This window comes from Haliotis asinina, chromosome 3 (genome assembly GCF_037392515.1).
Source record: "Haliotis asinina isolate JCU_RB_2024 chromosome 3, JCU_Hal_asi_v2, whole genome shotgun sequence".
Classification (NCBI taxonomy): Eukaryota; Metazoa; Mollusca; class Gastropoda; order Lepetellida; family Haliotidae; genus Haliotis; species Haliotis asinina.
The window spans coordinates 81,890,718-81,909,517 of record NC_090282.1 but is presented as its reverse complement, the minus strand read 5'-3'; the positions used below and the strand labels follow the sequence as shown (position 1 = coordinate 81,909,517).

Sequence of the window (18,800 nt, the reverse complement as noted above, 5' to 3'; positions counted from 1 at the left end):
TTTTTTAAACAAGGCAAAATGGTCCTCTGACAGTAAATTCAGCCCAAAGGGCTTTTTGGATGGATATTGCCCATACCAGCTCCACACTGTCACCATTATTTTAATAGTTGTACTGTATAGAGACTGAAGACAAATGGTTATTTCTAGATAGACACAAATCCTGTATATTCCTATCATAGTCAACACTAAAGAAGGGTCACTTTAAGTGTTGGGAGTTGCCTCTCTTTGTGTAACATTCTCTCTCATTGCTGTCCACACAAATACATCAGTCACATCCAACATCATATCACAGTATTTGGAATTGCGTATCAAACCTTCCTCTCATCCTTAAAAAAGTCTGTGTGCCTAATATGCAAGCTTCAAACAAATCACAAATATTATGTACATTAGACACTGGAAACCTGGAAGTGAACATACATGTGTAATGGTTACTTCATAATATTCTCATGGGTCTGTTGTCCACGCCTGATACCAGGTGTCAAGATACATGGATCTTGTCAGGAGTTCACTTTGTCGATACACATGCAAACAACACGACATGTCTCGATGGAGAATGGGCATATGTAGAAACAGTTCTTTCCAGTCTGCACAAAACAATCACTTGTATGAGTGAAGTTAAGTACAAAACATGCCCTTGAGATTGATCACTAGATATTATATCTGAAGTTCACAATAAAAAAAATGTTGAGAATTCCCACCCTGACAAAGTATCAGTAGAGATAACTTCTGCGGACATACTTCTAGAAAGGGTCATCAACAACAGTAGAAAAGCCAACTGGACCACAGCTCTTAATAAGTGGTTCAGGCAGAAACACAATTTGGGCTAAACTTGACCTCTTCCACATCCAGATGATAATGCCCTCCCATGAGTGATCCCAGCACCGCTACTCCGTTTTTTGATGCAGACGTCCATGATTTGAGCATTACCTTGGTTAGCACTATCATAGGCCCCATATTTGCAACAGGTTTCTGATCAGCATGCCCGTAAATGTACTGCAGTAATGACAACACGTAAAGCATGTATCTATCTTCAGTGGTCAAAACTATTCAGCTACGAAATGTTATTTCCATTCAACCTCGACAAGAATGTTTGTTATCATTTTTGTCTTATTTCTACGAACATCATAAGCAAAGACATGATAAATTCGTCAAAAAACGAGAGTCCCATCTCCGGACTGACTGACTCCTCCTCAAGAGGAATCTGAGCATTGCTGGTAATGTTCTGAATGTGAGCACTATCACACGTCCTAGCTTTGATGAGGATGAGGCACTGGGATCCTAGGTTAGTAAATACACACATCTGATTCCTGCTTGCCAGGTTCCCCACAAATGGAGAAATTAAAGCTTCAAATACATTTATGTCATGACACTTCAAATAGCAGTCACGTCTGTACAATGTCAAATACAACAGTGATAGCCTTGGCTTCTTTATGTACAAAAACTGTACAAATACACGACAAGAGCTGAAACAGCCCCCTCCCCTGCTTCTAACAGAGCAGCAAATGGTTGGAGGTCACCAAACATGAAAGAACCTCTCCTGGTCATTACAAGGGCAAAAACAATGCAATTTAAAAAAAATACTCACTCTCATTTCAGAAAATAACATACTTCAACACTTGCAGCCATTTTCGGGCCATTGCAATTTGTTGCTGAATATTGTGAAACTGAAGACACTAGATACAAAACAGACCATCTGTAAAGCAGATGTGTGGTACAAGGCTAGTAGATCCCTGCTTTGTGTCACCCCAGGAATTATACACCAGATTCTACCAAGACAATACATGGAATGTGAGGCATGGAAAGAAGCATACTGCCCTTGGAATTGTCATTTCCTTATGTCTCAATACCCAATACTACATCTTCAAGAATATATAGCAACATAGTCACATCTATTACTTCAAAGTTTTGTTTCCACTTAATTGTTAAAACCTATAGATAGTTCAGGAAATAGTAACAGTATTCTCTTTCTTCAACAATATTTGTGTGTGTAGGAATAAAGTTGTTGGATCAGTCCAGTTTAGTATTAAGTAAACATGAAACAGAAAACTACTGTTGTTAAGTTTTGAGGCCTCTCTAAGCATTACACTAAGATTCTGTCCACTGCAAAGGGAGATTACTCTAAACTTGAATAAGTAAGGACATCCCAGGTCTCGTACAAGAATCACATCCAAATTATATTTAAATAGAGGAAACTATCACCTAGTTTTCTATTGCACATTGGTAATGAAAAATAGAATTACTCTAAGAACATTTTTAACTATAATTTTCATTATTCTCAGCACAGAATTGAGGCCCAAATGTACAGGTTGATGTGAACTCACTAAAGGTTGGTTCATCCTTGCAGGTTACAACTTGGTGCACACAAATGAGAAAGGGAAAAAACTCTTGGGTTTTGGAGACAAAATGAGTAATACTTTGGGGAAAGGGCGAGACAACAGTTTCCTGGAGTGTATACAATTAATGTTGTTTCCATGGTTTCAAAGCTTGACACACAATATGTATCAACTCAAGGCTGTGATAGTACACTTCCTGGTATATTTTTGAAAGTATCCGCCAATCTCATACCATGAAACAGCAAGAAGGTACTAGAAGCTACTCTTCTAAAGGTGCCGTAAAATTGTAATATTATAGCCTGAGTTCCCTCATGGGACACTTTTTGCCATTAGTGTTGAGTTGTGTGGTTCACATTTACTGCTTATCATGTCAATAATTAGGTCACATGTCAAATCTGCTCTTCACATTCATGCTTTCAGCCAGTTATATACAGATCAAATGACTTACACATGGTGGAGACATTATGGACACATCTGTTCTCTCATGTCAACTAGCTAGCATTATGCAACATACCTACATCACAAAAATAATGATAACCAGAAAACATTGATCATTTCAGGCTTCACATTTGTGTTCTGCCACACGCCAGTGGTTACACAACTGACCAGGGTGGTGGTGTACCAAACAGCCTTAGCACTAAGACAACCTGAAGTCTATGCTAAGGTACGAGAGTTAAAGCTAAAAATGGCTTTGTGTAATGAAACCCTGGTCAATCTCTCAGATTCATACAGAAACACTACTGCCCAGAAGAAACTAGATAGACTAAGTAGGATATTGTAGAGCTGTTGGAAGCTTTGTGAAAACAGACCACAGCTTCTGACTGGAAAATACTTGAATCTTACAAATATAAACATTGTAGAACATGAAACTTCACATCTAATTATGGTTTCTGACAATGAAATGTCAAGTACTACCTTTTGTGAAAGGGCTTATCCTGCAGACACTGTACATTATCAAGACAGTCATCTCAGTTCTCTCTGTAGAGAGAAGCACATCTTAGCATGCTTACAAAGACATTTGTATCAAGTACAGTTGAACATCCACAACCAAGTAGCCAACGAGAACAGTTTGGGACTAGTAACATTCCACCAAAGACCACTCATACCCCATCTCTCAGATGGATCACAAACACACATATTGCTATACTGACAACACAAAATTGGCAGTATTCAATCTTGAAGTTTGGCACGTGCCTGTTGTGCCCAAATAAATAAGTTAAACATTAGCTCTTACTGTAATGTTGCCACTTCCTATGTCATGACTTATGAGGTTTCCTATTTCTCACCTTGTTTCCTATTTCATGAAAAGAAACACTGCATATTAGCATTAGATTTTGGCTTTGTCCACTCCCTGGACAATAGGGTGACAGCTGATGGATGTAGTGGCCATTGATGGACTGACAGGATACAGAGCACCAGGGCAGTGTTGGAAATTCATTCCTAGACATACTGGAAACAGAGACTGTATTGTCATCATGTTTCTCTACTCACCTGCCAACATCCAGCTATGATGAACGGGATCGGGTTGTTTGTTCATTTGGTTTAAAGATTTTACCAACATAGTTCACTTCAGTGGGGAAAACGAGTATTAAAAATACATTTCTGCCAGAGACTAAAGAAACTACCCTTCCCTGTCAACACCATATCATTACACAAATCATTTGTATGCAAAACCACCTTGATACTGTGTTTAAGATTCTATTACTGCATTTTCTTTACCAGAACAAAAACGTTTGGGTGTGGCAGTGATAAAAGTAGACTAAAGAATTTTCAAATATATCAATTTGACAGAGTCTGGGTTGGAGGATCCCTACATCAACTTTCACAAAGAGATCCCATCAACCAAGATTGGGGCATCTTTCCCAAAGTTACCGATTATCATGTATGTTCGGATAGCTGATGCCTACACTGAGACCAATACACATCAAATAACAAAATATATAATCTGTCCCTTCCCCATATTGAGCAGATTGGTATGTGTATGTTTGGAAACTTTACACATTCTTTGCAACTTCAAAGGAAATGAGCACAATGCAGCAACTGACTTCATACAACTGACCCTCGGCCTCTTCCTCTAGCCACAAGCCATAGGACCAGCTGTCACACTGACCCGAAAACCTAATGCCAAATGAATACCCAATCATACTTGAGGGCAGCTTAAGCTTTTCAAGTACATAAGCGAAATGAAAAAAACTTACACAGCCTATTTCTGTAACAGTCTTCAAAAGCTTAATGAACACACAACTCATACATATGTAAGGAGCACCTTCTACATGTAAAGGTGGCCCCGAAACACTTGGTATTGTAGCCAAAGCATCAGTTCTGTACAAAGTGGTTTTGTTTGTTATGTTTTGTGATATCTCTCCATCAAAAATACTTTCATATGCATATATTGTGTATCTCTCTGACATAATATTAACATAGCTATAAAATATCTCCCCTATATTCGGAAAACACAACAGATACAACTGATATATTTGTTCAACAGTACGTGAGGTGAACTACTGTCATCCATGTGGTCAAGGCAACTCTTCTTTCCTGGATACTACTGGCTTTACATCTATCTTCATTCAACGATTATCTGCACCAACATCAACGCTCAAATTAACATTTTTACACATACAACTTAATGTAAAACAAGGGCGTACAAGAGTTTAGTTAAATAATGGATTATAAATACCAATAAATAATTTGTCTAAGGTGTGTCATGTAGAAGTTGAAGAAAAGAAGATATGATTTTGTTCTTTAAAAATTCTGTCTATTTTTGATCAGTCAAATAGTTCTCTTTCAAGTAGTATAATTTAATATCAAGACATTTTCAATTCTGCGATTACTTTTAATATGTATGTTCCCTTCATAAGTAGGGGAACACTTGATCCTCAGGTATCACGACAGTTACATGACAGATTGATGTTGAAACATGTAGTCTTTAATTTCTTTTTTGCATCATAGAATGAAAACTGCTATGTTGGGATGTTATACTAGCATAAGGTTCCAAAAATACGAATGCTAAACACATTGCTCTCCTTTTGTGAACTACATTCCTTTGATTCAGCTGTTTCAACTGAACCTTGTATGGGACAAGCCATGTCCCCGGGGTGTAAAGACAGTGTCAATTCAAAAGATAAATATGTAAAAGATGTATTTGCTTTCTCAAAATAAACCATGAGAATGCCAAACTAATAATAATTTAACACAAGGTCATAAATAAACTAGTAACTCTTTGAAATTAAATAAGTTATTAAAACAAATGAGAGAGTTTCACCAATACTGTGATTTGGCCAATATGTGAAGCCAGCAGCCTCCAGCACTTATCAGCAATAGCAGACTATTATGGCAAAGTAGACCTGTGCCATTAATGGAGCGAGAGGCTTGGTGACTCTTTCAATGACCTTCAGCTGGCCATGCACACACATCAGCTCGTTCTGCACCTGCATTTACATGCATGTGCGGGAGCATTACAAGGCACTGGATGGACGTACAGACAGACAGACAGATTGACAGACACAGGAACATTTGTACAGGGGGTGCTGTGTAGATAAGGAAGATTCATGCTTCAACATCAGGAGCATGTTGAACTGGGTGAGTAGAACAAACTGGCCAACCAAAAACCAGGCCATTTTTATCATAACCAAAAAGGCAGCAGACAGTTCATCAGCCTGGTAGGTACTTGTCTGACAAACCCGCAAACATCCAAATTCACATTCCTTGAGAAACATAACCATGTCCACATATCCACCAGTGACTAGCAGGAAGAGCCACACCCGTGACTCTTATTACACTCTTGCAACATTCAGTAGATCCAGAAACATTCTTCAACTTGAAAAGTTGGCATACTGGCCTAACAACAGACCATGCATCCATATTCATCCAGCAGTCAGCGAGACTCATTACCCCATGGAATATATCCATTTACCCATGGTAAGATCCAAGCAATCTGTGAAGAATCCATAGTCGAGGTTCACTGTGTAACTCCAGTAGATCTCACAACCACAGCTTGTAAGCATGTTCTTGCCTGCTGCTATGAGCAGATGGACAGGGAACACTGATCAAAATGCATTACCAACTTTTTGATATGTGCCAGTTTCTTGTGTAGGTAGTCATAGCGCTTTTTTTGTTCAATGAATTTCGGATCACTTTTTTGGGCTTGGTATTCCTCTAATATCCTGTTCTTCAAGGACTGAAACAGATGAAGATTAGACATCAGCATCCAAACAAATGTTGGGAATGAGGTAGGATTTCATGGAACAACATCCTCATATGGAATTATCACGTAACATAAAAGCATTGCAAGCCAAACTGGCGGATATTATAATGGACAATGTTTGTAGTGTATCAAGAGCTCAGACTGATGTCACCTATTTGATATTGTTTACTAGATTATGTTCATAATCAAAGCTGTCTGTGCAATTATCATTGTTGACTTAATTTTGGATTTTTGGAAATTTGGAGATAAAAACATGAAACAACTTAAAAAAAACTTAATTATCAAACAAATTATTAAGCTGATTGAGAAACAGGCTTCTAATGGGGGCTAGCTGTGTTGTTGCTTTAACCACGTGTAGTGATAAGTGAATTTCATCACAGAGTAAGAAAAACAAATACTGCAGTTATGGCCAACAAATATCATTAAAGAGCCACAGCATGTGCAATCCACACTAACATTCACTCACTCAAGGTGAGAGAGTTTAGTTTTATGCTGCACTCTGCAATATTCCAGCTATATAGCAGAGGTCTGGAAATAATTGAGCCTGGACCAGGCAGTCCAGTGATCAACAGCATGAGCATCCATCAAAGCAATTGGGAACTGATGACATGTGCCAACCAAGTCAGCAAGCCTGACCACTTGATCCCGTTAGATGCCTTTTGTGAAGCATAGTCGCCTTTTATGGCAAGCATGAGTTGCAGAAGGCCAATTCTACCCCAGACCTTCATGGGTCCATTCAGTCAGAGGAACAGCTATGCAAATAGTGACTCTTCATGCTACTATCAGTCTATGATTTACTCTACCTCAAAGGCCTCTGATCCTTCCTTTGTCTTGCGAATTTTTATCTCTAATTCCCCAAACTTCTTGGCAATGGTGTCCAGATGACCGAACAACTTCCTGTATTCCTCATACTCAGAGTTGAAATCACACTTGTACTTCTGTCTCTGTTCCTGGTTCTTGATCATTGTGTAAGTCCTGTAAAGGGAACAGTAGATGCAAAGCCACAGGAACAATGGCAGACAACTAATGACCAAACAGAAATAAGCTCTTAATGATCGTTCCAACCTAAACAAACTAATTAACACACTTGAATAATTAGAATTGTGTTTCAAGAAACTGGGACATAATGCAGGTTTTGACATTACACAGCTTTTCACAAGGCAACTCTTATACTCAGTGACCTTGCATATTTCTTGAATGGACTATACATTTCATAAGATAGATTTTCAGTGGTATTTTGCATCTTAATGTTCTATAAATTCTTCATTACCAGATGAATTTATGAAGTCCTGAAAAATGAGACTCCTAGCATATTTTGAAATGATCAGTTATTTTAATGTTCTGATAAAACATCTTCTGAGGGAAAAAATAGAATGCTTTGTACAAAATAATATTATCCACATTCATTACACAATTACAAAAGCTATTTTCCCATTAACAATATTGCATGGTAGTTGAATGTTTGCGAAGGAAGCAATGGAAAACAATGTTCTTGTATGCACACACACACAGCTAGCCTAAATGTCTGCCTTCAGTCATAATAATGCCTGTTCAATGACTCCCTCCCTCTACTATGGTGGCCAGCCCTGACAGAATGCAAGGCACCCCTTCACTTACTTTAAGTAATCAGCACAGTTGCTGGAATTGGAGGACACTGTGTTTCCGTTATCTGAAGACAAGATGAGACAGCATGAGCAGGGCAATGACAATAGTTACACAATGTATTTGTCTCCTTGTCCCATCTGAAGGCTGTGTCAACAATGTCTGCCAAATGTACACAGCTTGGTAAACAATAAAGAATGACACAATCAAAGTCAATGACAGTGAAACAACGCTCATCTTCCCCATACAGACACACAAGTCACCTTATCCATGTCAGCTTGACTTGCACAATAAATTCACAGGCTACCCTGTGCCAAGAAACAGCCGTAAAGAAGGGCAATCAATCCAATAGCAGGCCTTTCATGTGCTTAGAACTGTTTTTACTATCTGATTTTTGTCGTCTTTGTTATCTGTGCAGGGATAATTGTTTGAATGCTTAAAATCAATTACAGCATAGCATGGGATAAACAAAACCTTCATCCTACCTATTTGGATTATAACATGCCATTTGCTTTATGCTTCAATCAAAACAAAATGTGGAACGTGATTTTTAGCTGTTCAACAACCCCTGTCTAAAGAAAATAGAAAGGGAACTGTTGTGAGACAATCCAAAATTTGTCATCAATTTGCACATATTCATGTGCACAACATGTCCAATGTCATGCTTCTATTACCATGTCTTCAGTTACTATGGCTACAGACACATACTTCATATTCAAACAAAGCAGTACATTATGAACATAAAACTTAGAATTGGCAAAGTACATTCAATGTAGTAGCATAATAAACAAAGTGACTTGTTCAGATATGGTACATTCATATATTGATATCATCTACAACCCCTTCCAGACATCCAGGATGTGGCCCTTCCATTTATGTGACACCTGTTCAACACCCACAACTAAAGCTGACCCTGTCCAAGTCCAACCGTCTGTATGACACCCCTCATTAGACATCTATTCCAGCTGATCCTGTTCAAACCCTACCCTCTATATCCTACACACCCTACTCCAGCTAACTCAGGCCCTACCATCTATATGACACCCCTCTATAGCCACCAAATATAGCTAAATCTACTCGAGCCCTACCCCCTGTATGATACCTCTCAATAGCTCCTTAGCCCAGGTAATACTACCACTTACAACATCCCTGTACAGTCCCACCTAATCCAACAAAGCCTAACCAAGCCCTACCACTTATGACAACCCTGTACAGTCCCACCTAATCCAACTAAGCCTAACCAACCTACCATCTATGTGCTGCTCCTTGTTCTCACAGTTAGCATCAGGGGACAGCGAGGAGGACTTGCGTTTGTCGTGAGGGGCATGATGAAGGCTGTTACTGGACTTAAGACCATTGACAGGAGAGGATTCTTTCCTTTTCTCATGGTGGGATATTCTCTGCTTCTTGTTTGGCTGGGGGCCTTCCATCACATCTTCACTTGCACGTTTCTGAAATAATACACAGATTCTGCCATCACTAAAAATACCTAACAACTCCCAAAAAAGTCATGTCTTACTCAGTTTTCAAGATAACAAAATATTTCATATGCCTTTCATTGAAGAAAGAATTTAATGGATCATACTACTTTAGTCAGTGGTGTCTGTGGTATCCTTATCTATGCTGTTTCTACTATGTGACTTTGAAAGTGTTGTGCTGCTAGGTACCTGCAACGACATACGGTCACCATAGCTATGTCAGCGAATGGATTCACAATTGAGAAATGACGTGCTTCTTGCATCAGCACAATAATACTTCAAACATAACAGTTTAGTTACAGATTGAAACAAATCATAAAACTTCAGACCATGATATATCTTTTGTTGACATACTGATTCGTTAATTATGCTTTACTTAGTTTCCAGTTGCTTCATCAGCCATTTTTGTCATCCCTTTCAATAGAATTTCACAATCCAAACATGTATGAGTCATATCAAACCCAAGCCACATATCAGTGACACCAACCTGAGAGTTGCTTGGGCTTTCGGGAGCCTGGTTGCTAGGGGAGACTGCAGGGGACGTGGATGCACTTCGGGACTCAGCTTGGAGGTTCTGGAGATTTCTGTGATAAGAAACCTTTAGTTGTACTAGAAATCATGTTAGCTTTAGGAGGATCTAATCTACATACATGTACTGCATTCTAGAAAATTCAGTGATCTGTAAACTAAAGACTTTGATTTGCCCAATGAACAGGGTATCAGTCCACAGGAACATGTCAATCTTGAAACCCCACAGCTAAGTTTGTAGTCAGAAACTAAGCATCAATAAAAGAACACACACCCACACATACACGCATATGCACACGCGTAGAAGCAAGCACGCACGCACACACATCTTGAACTACCTAGTTGCATGTAGTGACCGTCAGAGCCCTGTCCTTGTGTTTTCCAACTGTAACCTACCTCTTCACAAGCTGGCGATCCGCCTCTGTGTAGAATGGCCAGTCTGTCCGCACGTCGATCCAGGCGTGGTTTGCGAGGGTGTAGCTATTGCTCTTGTTAAGTACTGCCACCTGCTGCAGGATGCTGCCTAGAGAGTTCTTGTCCTTTTCCCGGATACCATCTGATCAACATACAAAACATACACATCCATCACATCATACAGCACTATCATTGATCCTCAAATCCATCAACTAGAGTTCATAATAATCAATGTAACATTCAAGCCCTTGCATATCTGGAAAGATGCTTTTTCACCATAGTGCAAACTGTTTTTTTCTCTAATACTCTTTCTGAATTACAGCATGTAACAGTCCCGGTGAAGTGGCACCCTTCATCTGCCTTCTCTTAGCTTTCTTTTCTAATGAACATAAAACAATTAGTTGTGTAACTGATACAAAAATCGAAACATTCTACATAGTAATGAGCAATACAAATAGTAACAATGTGGGACAGTTCAAAACCTATGTTCATAACACACACACACCCCCACACCCATAAATTATGAACGGTCCCTAAACAAGCTATTCAAATTGCAATAATAATCTAACATCAATACAAGCAGTGACAGAGGGAACAGCATCCTCGCCCATGTTGCAAGAATCTACTCAAGCAGGACAAGTATGGTTAACTGGTCACAACATAAATATATCTCCAACAAAATCTGATGAAGCACAAGAATGAAGATGACTATCTTTTTGTGTCGAGTGTTGTGTGGGTGATTGACCCCTGTGCCATTTCAAGGGCTAGTCTAACAATTCTCCCTCTGAGGATATTCAATACACACCCTTCTTTAGTCTCAGTAAGAGCTCAGGCTTCTTGAAAGGCCGCACTGCTAACAAATGGATGATTCGTTCTCTGAAAAACATCAGGAAAAAAATATAAAATTCAATCTGAGGAAATCATAACAGCAGATTAAGTGGTAAATGTTCTGTCAGTAGCATATGCACACATTGTCCATAAATAACCTCAAGTAATGAACAAGCACTGCTCCATGACCTACATATCCTTGACAGTCTAGTATTCCTTCACATCTTTTGACACAATAAAGCCATTCATACAAAGCCAACACCATTGGTCACATCAATTCAGTCAGCTTAATTTGAAATAGTGGCTGTGCAAATAACAAGAATTAAGGACAGATTATTAGTGTCTCGGACCCAACAGACTAGAAACAGCTTTAAGAACATTTTGCTGCAGTATTTTATCAATTTGGATTAACCTGACAAAAACATATGTTTTTGTTAAGGTCTGCTGGTATGATCTCATAGTCAGTGGTCAAACTGAACTGTTAGGGTATTGATCAGGCTTTCGAAGCACATTTCAGGTCCATCCTAATGAATCAGTGCAGCCAAGATCCTTGACATGGAGTATATTCACCAAAGGTAAAGTGTTACACATCGAACAAAAGTTAATATATCTATATATTACAATTGGATAAACAATCTGAAACCTAAATACACGAAAGAATTATGGATTGCCTGTCCTGACTGTATTAAAGTCCTGACCCCTGACCTGACAGTGAATCTATTGTGGGAATGATGTCACAGTACCAACTGTGATGTCATGAACAATGGAAAGGCTACATCACAAAAACTGACCACAATACCATTAACTGTAGGACGCTAACCTACATAGCTGTGTGAGACTTACAGACAATAACTGGACAAACCTCCTTGCCATATGGGTAATACTGTGGTGACAATGAGCACAGTGATCTTATGTTGTAGCATTGTCCTTTAACTACACTGTAAAAGAAGTTTTAAAACCCTGCCCTGAATGGAATGTCACGGCATGCTACATAGTAACAGACATGCAGGAAATCTCTTCCAACATTTCCGTAAGAACATTGCATCAATAACAACCTCTTATAAATGAACCGTTCATTTATGACTGGTAAACATGTAAAAAAATACAAAATAATTCATTAATCCAAATCAGTTGGTGAGTAATTTCAGTGTATGTCTCGAAAGTATGGTAGGACATTTTTTGCAATTGTCAAAATGTCTGCTTGGTGTACTAGAATGCATTTTGAGGGGCAAATAAAGTCATTAAGCTTAAAAATACAAATTTAAGAAAAATCACTCTCTTACTGCAGACCAGCAAACACTTTTTATTCATAAAACATCAGGAAGCAATATCCTGAAATAGAAGTAAACAACATTCACAAACATAAGTACACCCGAAGTATCCACAGTTGAACTATGCAGGGTAGATGCACTGACCTATATGGCATGTTCATGATTGCAGAGTTAGGTTTCGATCCCCCTCCACTTGATGGCGGCACATGAGATGATGGTTTGGTAGACACTGAAGACACATTGGTCGTCCCACTACCCCTCACAGGAGAATGGTTGGACCCAGTACTTCTGTGAGGTGAATGCTGACTGGCTGTGACCCTGTTGGGGGAGTGGTTTGTTCCACCGTTAGGGAGATGAGAAGTCCCCGAGAGTCTTGACTGACCAGGATTTGACACATTGGAGAAGTTTGTTGAGCTTTTGGGGATGTGAGGTGGGGGTTGGGGTTTGCTGATTGCAATATTGTTTTTATTGGTGGGCGGTAAGTGCTTGTTATGACCGTTCGTTATCACTTTCTTCACTTTCTTGCTGATGTATCGGCCGCTTGGTTTGATTTCTTTTGTACTGAAATAAGAACAAACTCATCAACACTTCAGTGCCTCTTTCGGTATCAAGGTCAACACATTTCAGATAAAACAGAAGATAACAAACCTCTCAGTCTATATATTTCATGACAGTAAAATGTGCAACTACATCACTTCACAGCTCCCTTCTATTGTTAAAACATGCTCTGTAGCTGCTAACATATAACAAATAGAAACAGAGGAACTCTGAAAATCTGTCGTCATTATGTGACTTCTAGGAAGGGAAATCTGCAGCATTATGTGTCAGATGCTGAAGACATGATTAGAAATACATCTCCAGTCGAAGATGTTTTAACAAAAAGCCAATCAATCATAAAAAGTTAATTCTTTGGAGGAACTAAATTTGCAAGGTATCAGTGATTATTAATTACAGGACTCGATATAACTAAGCTAAGCAAGTCTAACTGCTCAAAATGATATGACCATGTGTGCCGTGAACATTTAAGCCTGCTAACCTGAACATGGTACTTCCTTATTTTTAGTTCATATTAGTGCAGGCATATGGACTACTGGCAGCTATATATACAACACCATAGTTCTAGCTGAATAGCATCTCCACAGAACAAAAAGTCTAATTTTTTATCAAAATCAATAATTCTTTTGTCACACTTGAAATATTATATCAATCCCCAACATTCTATTTTACATGTGACCTGGTTCAACCTCTTGAACTACTGCTACCTGTAAAGTGTTTGTGATATAGGGATTATGCCCAACACTACTCAGCTCACAAATAGCAGATATTATTTGTGATAACAGCAAAGCCAAGCTTCTCTCATTGGCAATTGTAATACATGTCTGTTGTCGGTAAAATATATCCTTATTACAGAATAGTTTCAATCAATGCCTTTTTGAGCTGAGAGCGACCTTTTCAGCAGCCTAGGACGAACATGAAGACACCACTCAAGACATGCCAGGAATGGAAGCTAGCACCTTGGAGCATTGTTTCAGTTCAGCTCATTTTCTCCCCTGATCAATCAAGAGTCTAAATTTAGAGTTCTGCTTTAGGAAGAAGAATCAGCTAAACCTGATAGCCTTGTGTGTTAAAAAATTACAATAATCACACTGTAAATATCATTAACCTCGTCAAACCATATAGGTAACGCTGATTCAGACTGGCAACGCTGTCTCAACAAATAGTCAGTTCACAAAAATCAATGCACGGAAAATAGCCTGGTGAAAGACAGTTCCAAATAAAAGGAAAACACAATTAACTTTGTTCACTATTCAAAAACCATTTGTGTATTTTCATACTTCTAAAAATCTTTTAGAAGTCAAACTTTGTCAGCCATGAATGAACATGACAAACAAACATTAGCTGCAATAATAATCTCACAGTAGTTCTTCATGATACCATTCATGATTTTTATTTTTCCAGATTTGATATCAATGGGCGTGAGTTTGGGTTTGCTGTCATTGTTGACCGTAGCTGTACTGAACAGCACACATCCAATTATGTACCAGTAGGACCACAAGTAACAGTCACCAATCTGGGACAAGCTTGTAAAACCTGTTGAAAGCAGATTAACCCTGCAGGTCTCATACAACATATGCATTGCATACATGACTTGATAAGGCAATGAACAACAATAGCCTTGGTGGGGCCAGCCACACTGAAGTGTTTCACACAAAACGTTTCCAATCAGAAAATCAATAGCTATATTTAGCACCTTCATAAGATTTCCGCTTTTATAACATCAAGGGGATGGCTTTTCTTGGCCACAAACAATGCGACTTGATTGTACGACAATACACTGTGGAGATATGGAACCTGGAGCCTTTGAAGCTGGGCACCTATTTGGGCCTCATATCAAGAGGGAGAGATAAAACTAGCTGATATTCTCGAAGTATCTGTACATCAATAGTTAGGCTTCCTTCATACTGGTGATTAATACTGTGCTATTTTTCTTCATTTTTTTCTTTTTATATCTAACATCCAATTATCACTATTTTCAAGCATCTGTAGCCGTAAGCAAACAAGGTACCAAAATATACAAGGAATATATAGATAGGCTGTAACAGAGACACACACATAATTCAAAATATAGAAATAGTGGATGACAGTGGTTTCAGGTCCTTTCTTTGAAATCAACATTTATCATTGTAATACATGAAGATTTCCAGACAAAAATGTGCAATTTAAGGACATATTACTTGTATCTTCTTTTGAAAAAAAAACAACATCTGACAGATTTCAAATTCTTCTACCAATTTAGCACAGCCTTAGATTAAAGCAGATTCTGGATATAAAAAAGCATGTATTTCACTGAACCAAGCATTAATACTGACATAAGGGACCTCTCGCACAACTAATTTGGTTCTCACTGTGGAAAAGTGCTTATTCGAAGCCAACTACAAGAAGGTTGCTATGAAAGAAAACAATCAGATAAATAAAACTGAAACAATAAGTAATCAGTATTAGTAGACCCTCATGCAGAACATAATTTCTGCACACAAACTTCCTCACATGAACCATCTACAATGCATTACAAGCATGTCATGTATCACCTGCTCGGTAGACAGTTGTATGCCATTGACATTCACTATTTTAACTGCCTGTAACCTACCATATTCTTAACACTTAAACCTAAAAGTCAACAGACATAAACAGGCTTCAAATAATTATTCCGGATAACTAATTTCTAAATGCACATACCAGGCAAGGTAAACAAACACACATGGAAGTTTACGTACCATTCATGACTGTCAAATATTGGGACCAAATATTTAGCTATCACATACATATGACACTTGCATGTGATTCACCTAACAAACATCATGCATATAAATCTCTCTCCTGCATTGAGTAAGACATCCAGTCAAAATCTGCTTCATATCTATAATGTTTTTAATTGCTAACTCACAACCATATAGTCAATGTTTATTCAATAATGTGCACCTTTCAAACTGACTTTGCTGAGATCCAATAACTTAGCACATGTATCATAAAAGCAGCAGCCATTGGTAATTCATCTTGATGATTTATACACATGCACAAAAGTTAAGTGCCACCCACTGTTTTTGTGATCTGCAGTCTAAGTAAACTTAGTCTCAATGTATTTCGTTACACTCCACCACAGAGTCTCACAAAACCTTGTAGAAGGTCGCGGCAGGTAACCTTAGAGCGACCAATGACCGTCCAATCAAACATGAGACGGTTAAATAGATTTAACCAATCAGACAAGGGCTACAATTTAGGGATCAGAGGGACTTTCAAAATATTCAGGTCACTGACACAGATCTTTCCACAAACAAAACTCTGCAAATAACACAGTTATTTAATCTGCAGTATCCACACTTTGTTGTTTCTGTTGACTTGGTTACCATTAGCTAATATTTCCGCAAGATAACATCCTTGAATATTGCCAAAAAACACTTTTTTCAGCGACTGTTTACTCACGGTTGCCATGGCTGTACATACACCGTGTGCATCACCCGGAAACGAGTGTACGCCAACTAGAATTCGGAATCGTTCGGGTATGAACCTTTTCGAGATAAAAAGTTCAAAACGTATGTACAAATGTCCATGTTCTGATTGGTCAATCTCAAAGGTTACCTGATGTGACCTCCCATAAGGTTTGTTAAACTCAGTAGTGGAGTGTAATGAAAAGTACTGAGGATAAGTTTACTTAGACTGTTGTGATCTGCAACTTCCGATACTCAATGGTCAATGATAACGAGATTATGCCTGTCATTGACATCATTAGTTTGATTATATGTTTGGCAACTAAACGGGTGATGCTGCTGTGATGACGACCCATTTGCCCTGCAATGGCCCTGCATGACATGCCAGCAGTTTTCTTGCCTATCACCTGCCATCTCTCAGCGGTAGTTAACTTTCTCCTGACCATGACTGATTTTCTAACTCTAAAGTGAAAGGAGAATCTCACAACAGGCGTAAACCAAGCGTGTGAAACTTGATTTTCAAGATTCAGATGGTAGGGAAATGGAGTTGCACGTGCAGAACCTTTTCCTGGTCATATCTTGGCAATCTTAAGCTCACGAATCTATGGAAGGTTAATTTGGACATAAATATCTATAGTTTGTATTTCTGATCGTCAGTGGTGAAATCAAAACACTATGAAAATAGCGGTGCTTAACTTTTGTGCATGTGTATACATCATCATAACAGTCAATATTTCCTACACTTTCTTGCATTGATCTTCCATCATCCATAACTTGACTTCAACAATCTGACTTACATAAGTTACCTGTGCCTTAACCAACATATCTCCAGCTTTCAAGTGCATGGATGTCAACCAAATATATCATGCACAAATTGCAAAGCTGTTAAAATTCATCTATTTTGAGAATATTCCAGTGTTCCCACAATCCAAGAGTCTACCCAGTAGATGGGACTACATATATCTGCTGGTTTGCACAAGAGTTCAGGGGCTACATACCAGACTTTCTTGCTCTCTTCTTCAGCAAGTGTCATGCGTTCTCGTGTGGACTTGTATACATCATCAGTTGCGAGGACATTGATTTTCTGTTGCATGACACCCAAACTTTCAAGTGTGTGACCATATCTACAAGGGAAATAACGCAAAGGTAGATAAAAATGTCACTAACGATTCCGACAGAGGAAACCCAACTTCAAGACAAGAAATGCTAAAGCATACTGATGGAAAAGATTGTATACTTTCTTCCTCCATCACAAGATAACAGTGACCTAGATAAATGACATGTATTTTAGCAAAACTTTAATCATAAGACACGAAACTGTAACATGGTTCACACATACTCACTAAACTATGTGTTACCATGACTACTTTGATGTTTTTCTTAATGAAATTTGATTATTGTAAGTTATTAGTATCACAGAATTACTATCTTTACATGCCCTTTTCAAAGGGTAATGACGTAAAATTGAATACAAGATCAACTCTTTAGGCTTCAAATCAAAAGCTTAACAGAGTCAAAATGTTGAAAATTTCAATTTTAAATCAAATTCTGATATGTAATTATGTTCTTTAGTTAAGGAGACATGGAGAAGGAAAATGTCTTGGAATATCTGTGTTGACCACACCCACTAGGTCTGAGAGTTGCAACTAATTCTCTCCTGACAAGAGGCTTTACTACACACAACATATCTTTGACTTATCAATCTATAAATGGAGGTCAGTCAGTAAGTATATATCAAGAGCCATTTCCAGATAATACATGATCACTGTTATATTTGACTTTGAGCATATTTCTGTTTTTAAGTATACTACCAACTAGGCAACTACACGGTTCCTGACATCATGCTAACTTTTCCTCCATAGTACAGCAGTGCCATTATTCATCATTGCACCCAACACGTGTTGTAATCAATGACAGGAGGAGGCAACAGCCACTGTACCTGGAGTCAGGCTGTTGGATGCACTCAAAGCTACCGTTGGGGTCGCCTTGAAGTTGTGCCAGGTTAAATCGGAATGTGCGTGAGGCCCTCGGATCATCACCTGAGCCTCGGAGTGGCACTTGGAAATGCTGAAAACACCAACATAATCTCATGAGAAACTTACTTTCTCAAACAGTCCTCTCTCAACCCAGGATGGAAATGTGCCATAAACATT

At 38.5% G+C, this 18,800-nt stretch overlaps 1 protein-coding gene across 1 annotated transcript in view; it reads right to left on the bottom strand.

Annotated features, from left to right (window-relative positions):
- Window positions 1–5,266: 5,266 nt before the first annotated feature.
- LOC137278581 (RNA polymerase II elongation factor ELL-like) overlaps window positions 5,267–18,800 on the bottom strand; it is a 30,507-nt gene continuing 16,973 nt past the window's right edge. The window contains exons 3-12 of the mRNA XM_067811041.1: window positions 18,587–18,714; window positions 17,646–17,771; window positions 12,806–13,222; window positions 11,368–11,438; window positions 10,545–10,704; window positions 10,108–10,204; window positions 9,392–9,593; window positions 8,158–8,209; window positions 7,344–7,515; window positions 5,267–6,513 (exon numbers count right to left, since the gene is read on the bottom strand). Of these exons, the coding sequence (XP_067667142.1) occupies window positions 6,355–6,513; window positions 7,344–7,515; window positions 8,158–8,209; window positions 9,392–9,593; window positions 10,108–10,204; window positions 10,545–10,704; window positions 11,368–11,438; window positions 12,806–13,222; window positions 17,646–17,771; window positions 18,587–18,714 (1,584 nt within the window). The 3' untranslated portion in view covers window positions 5,267–6,354. The remainder of the gene's footprint in view (window positions 6,514–7,343; window positions 7,516–8,157; window positions 8,210–9,391; window positions 9,594–10,107; window positions 10,205–10,544; window positions 10,705–11,367; window positions 11,439–12,805; window positions 13,223–17,645; window positions 17,772–18,586; window positions 18,715–18,800) is intronic.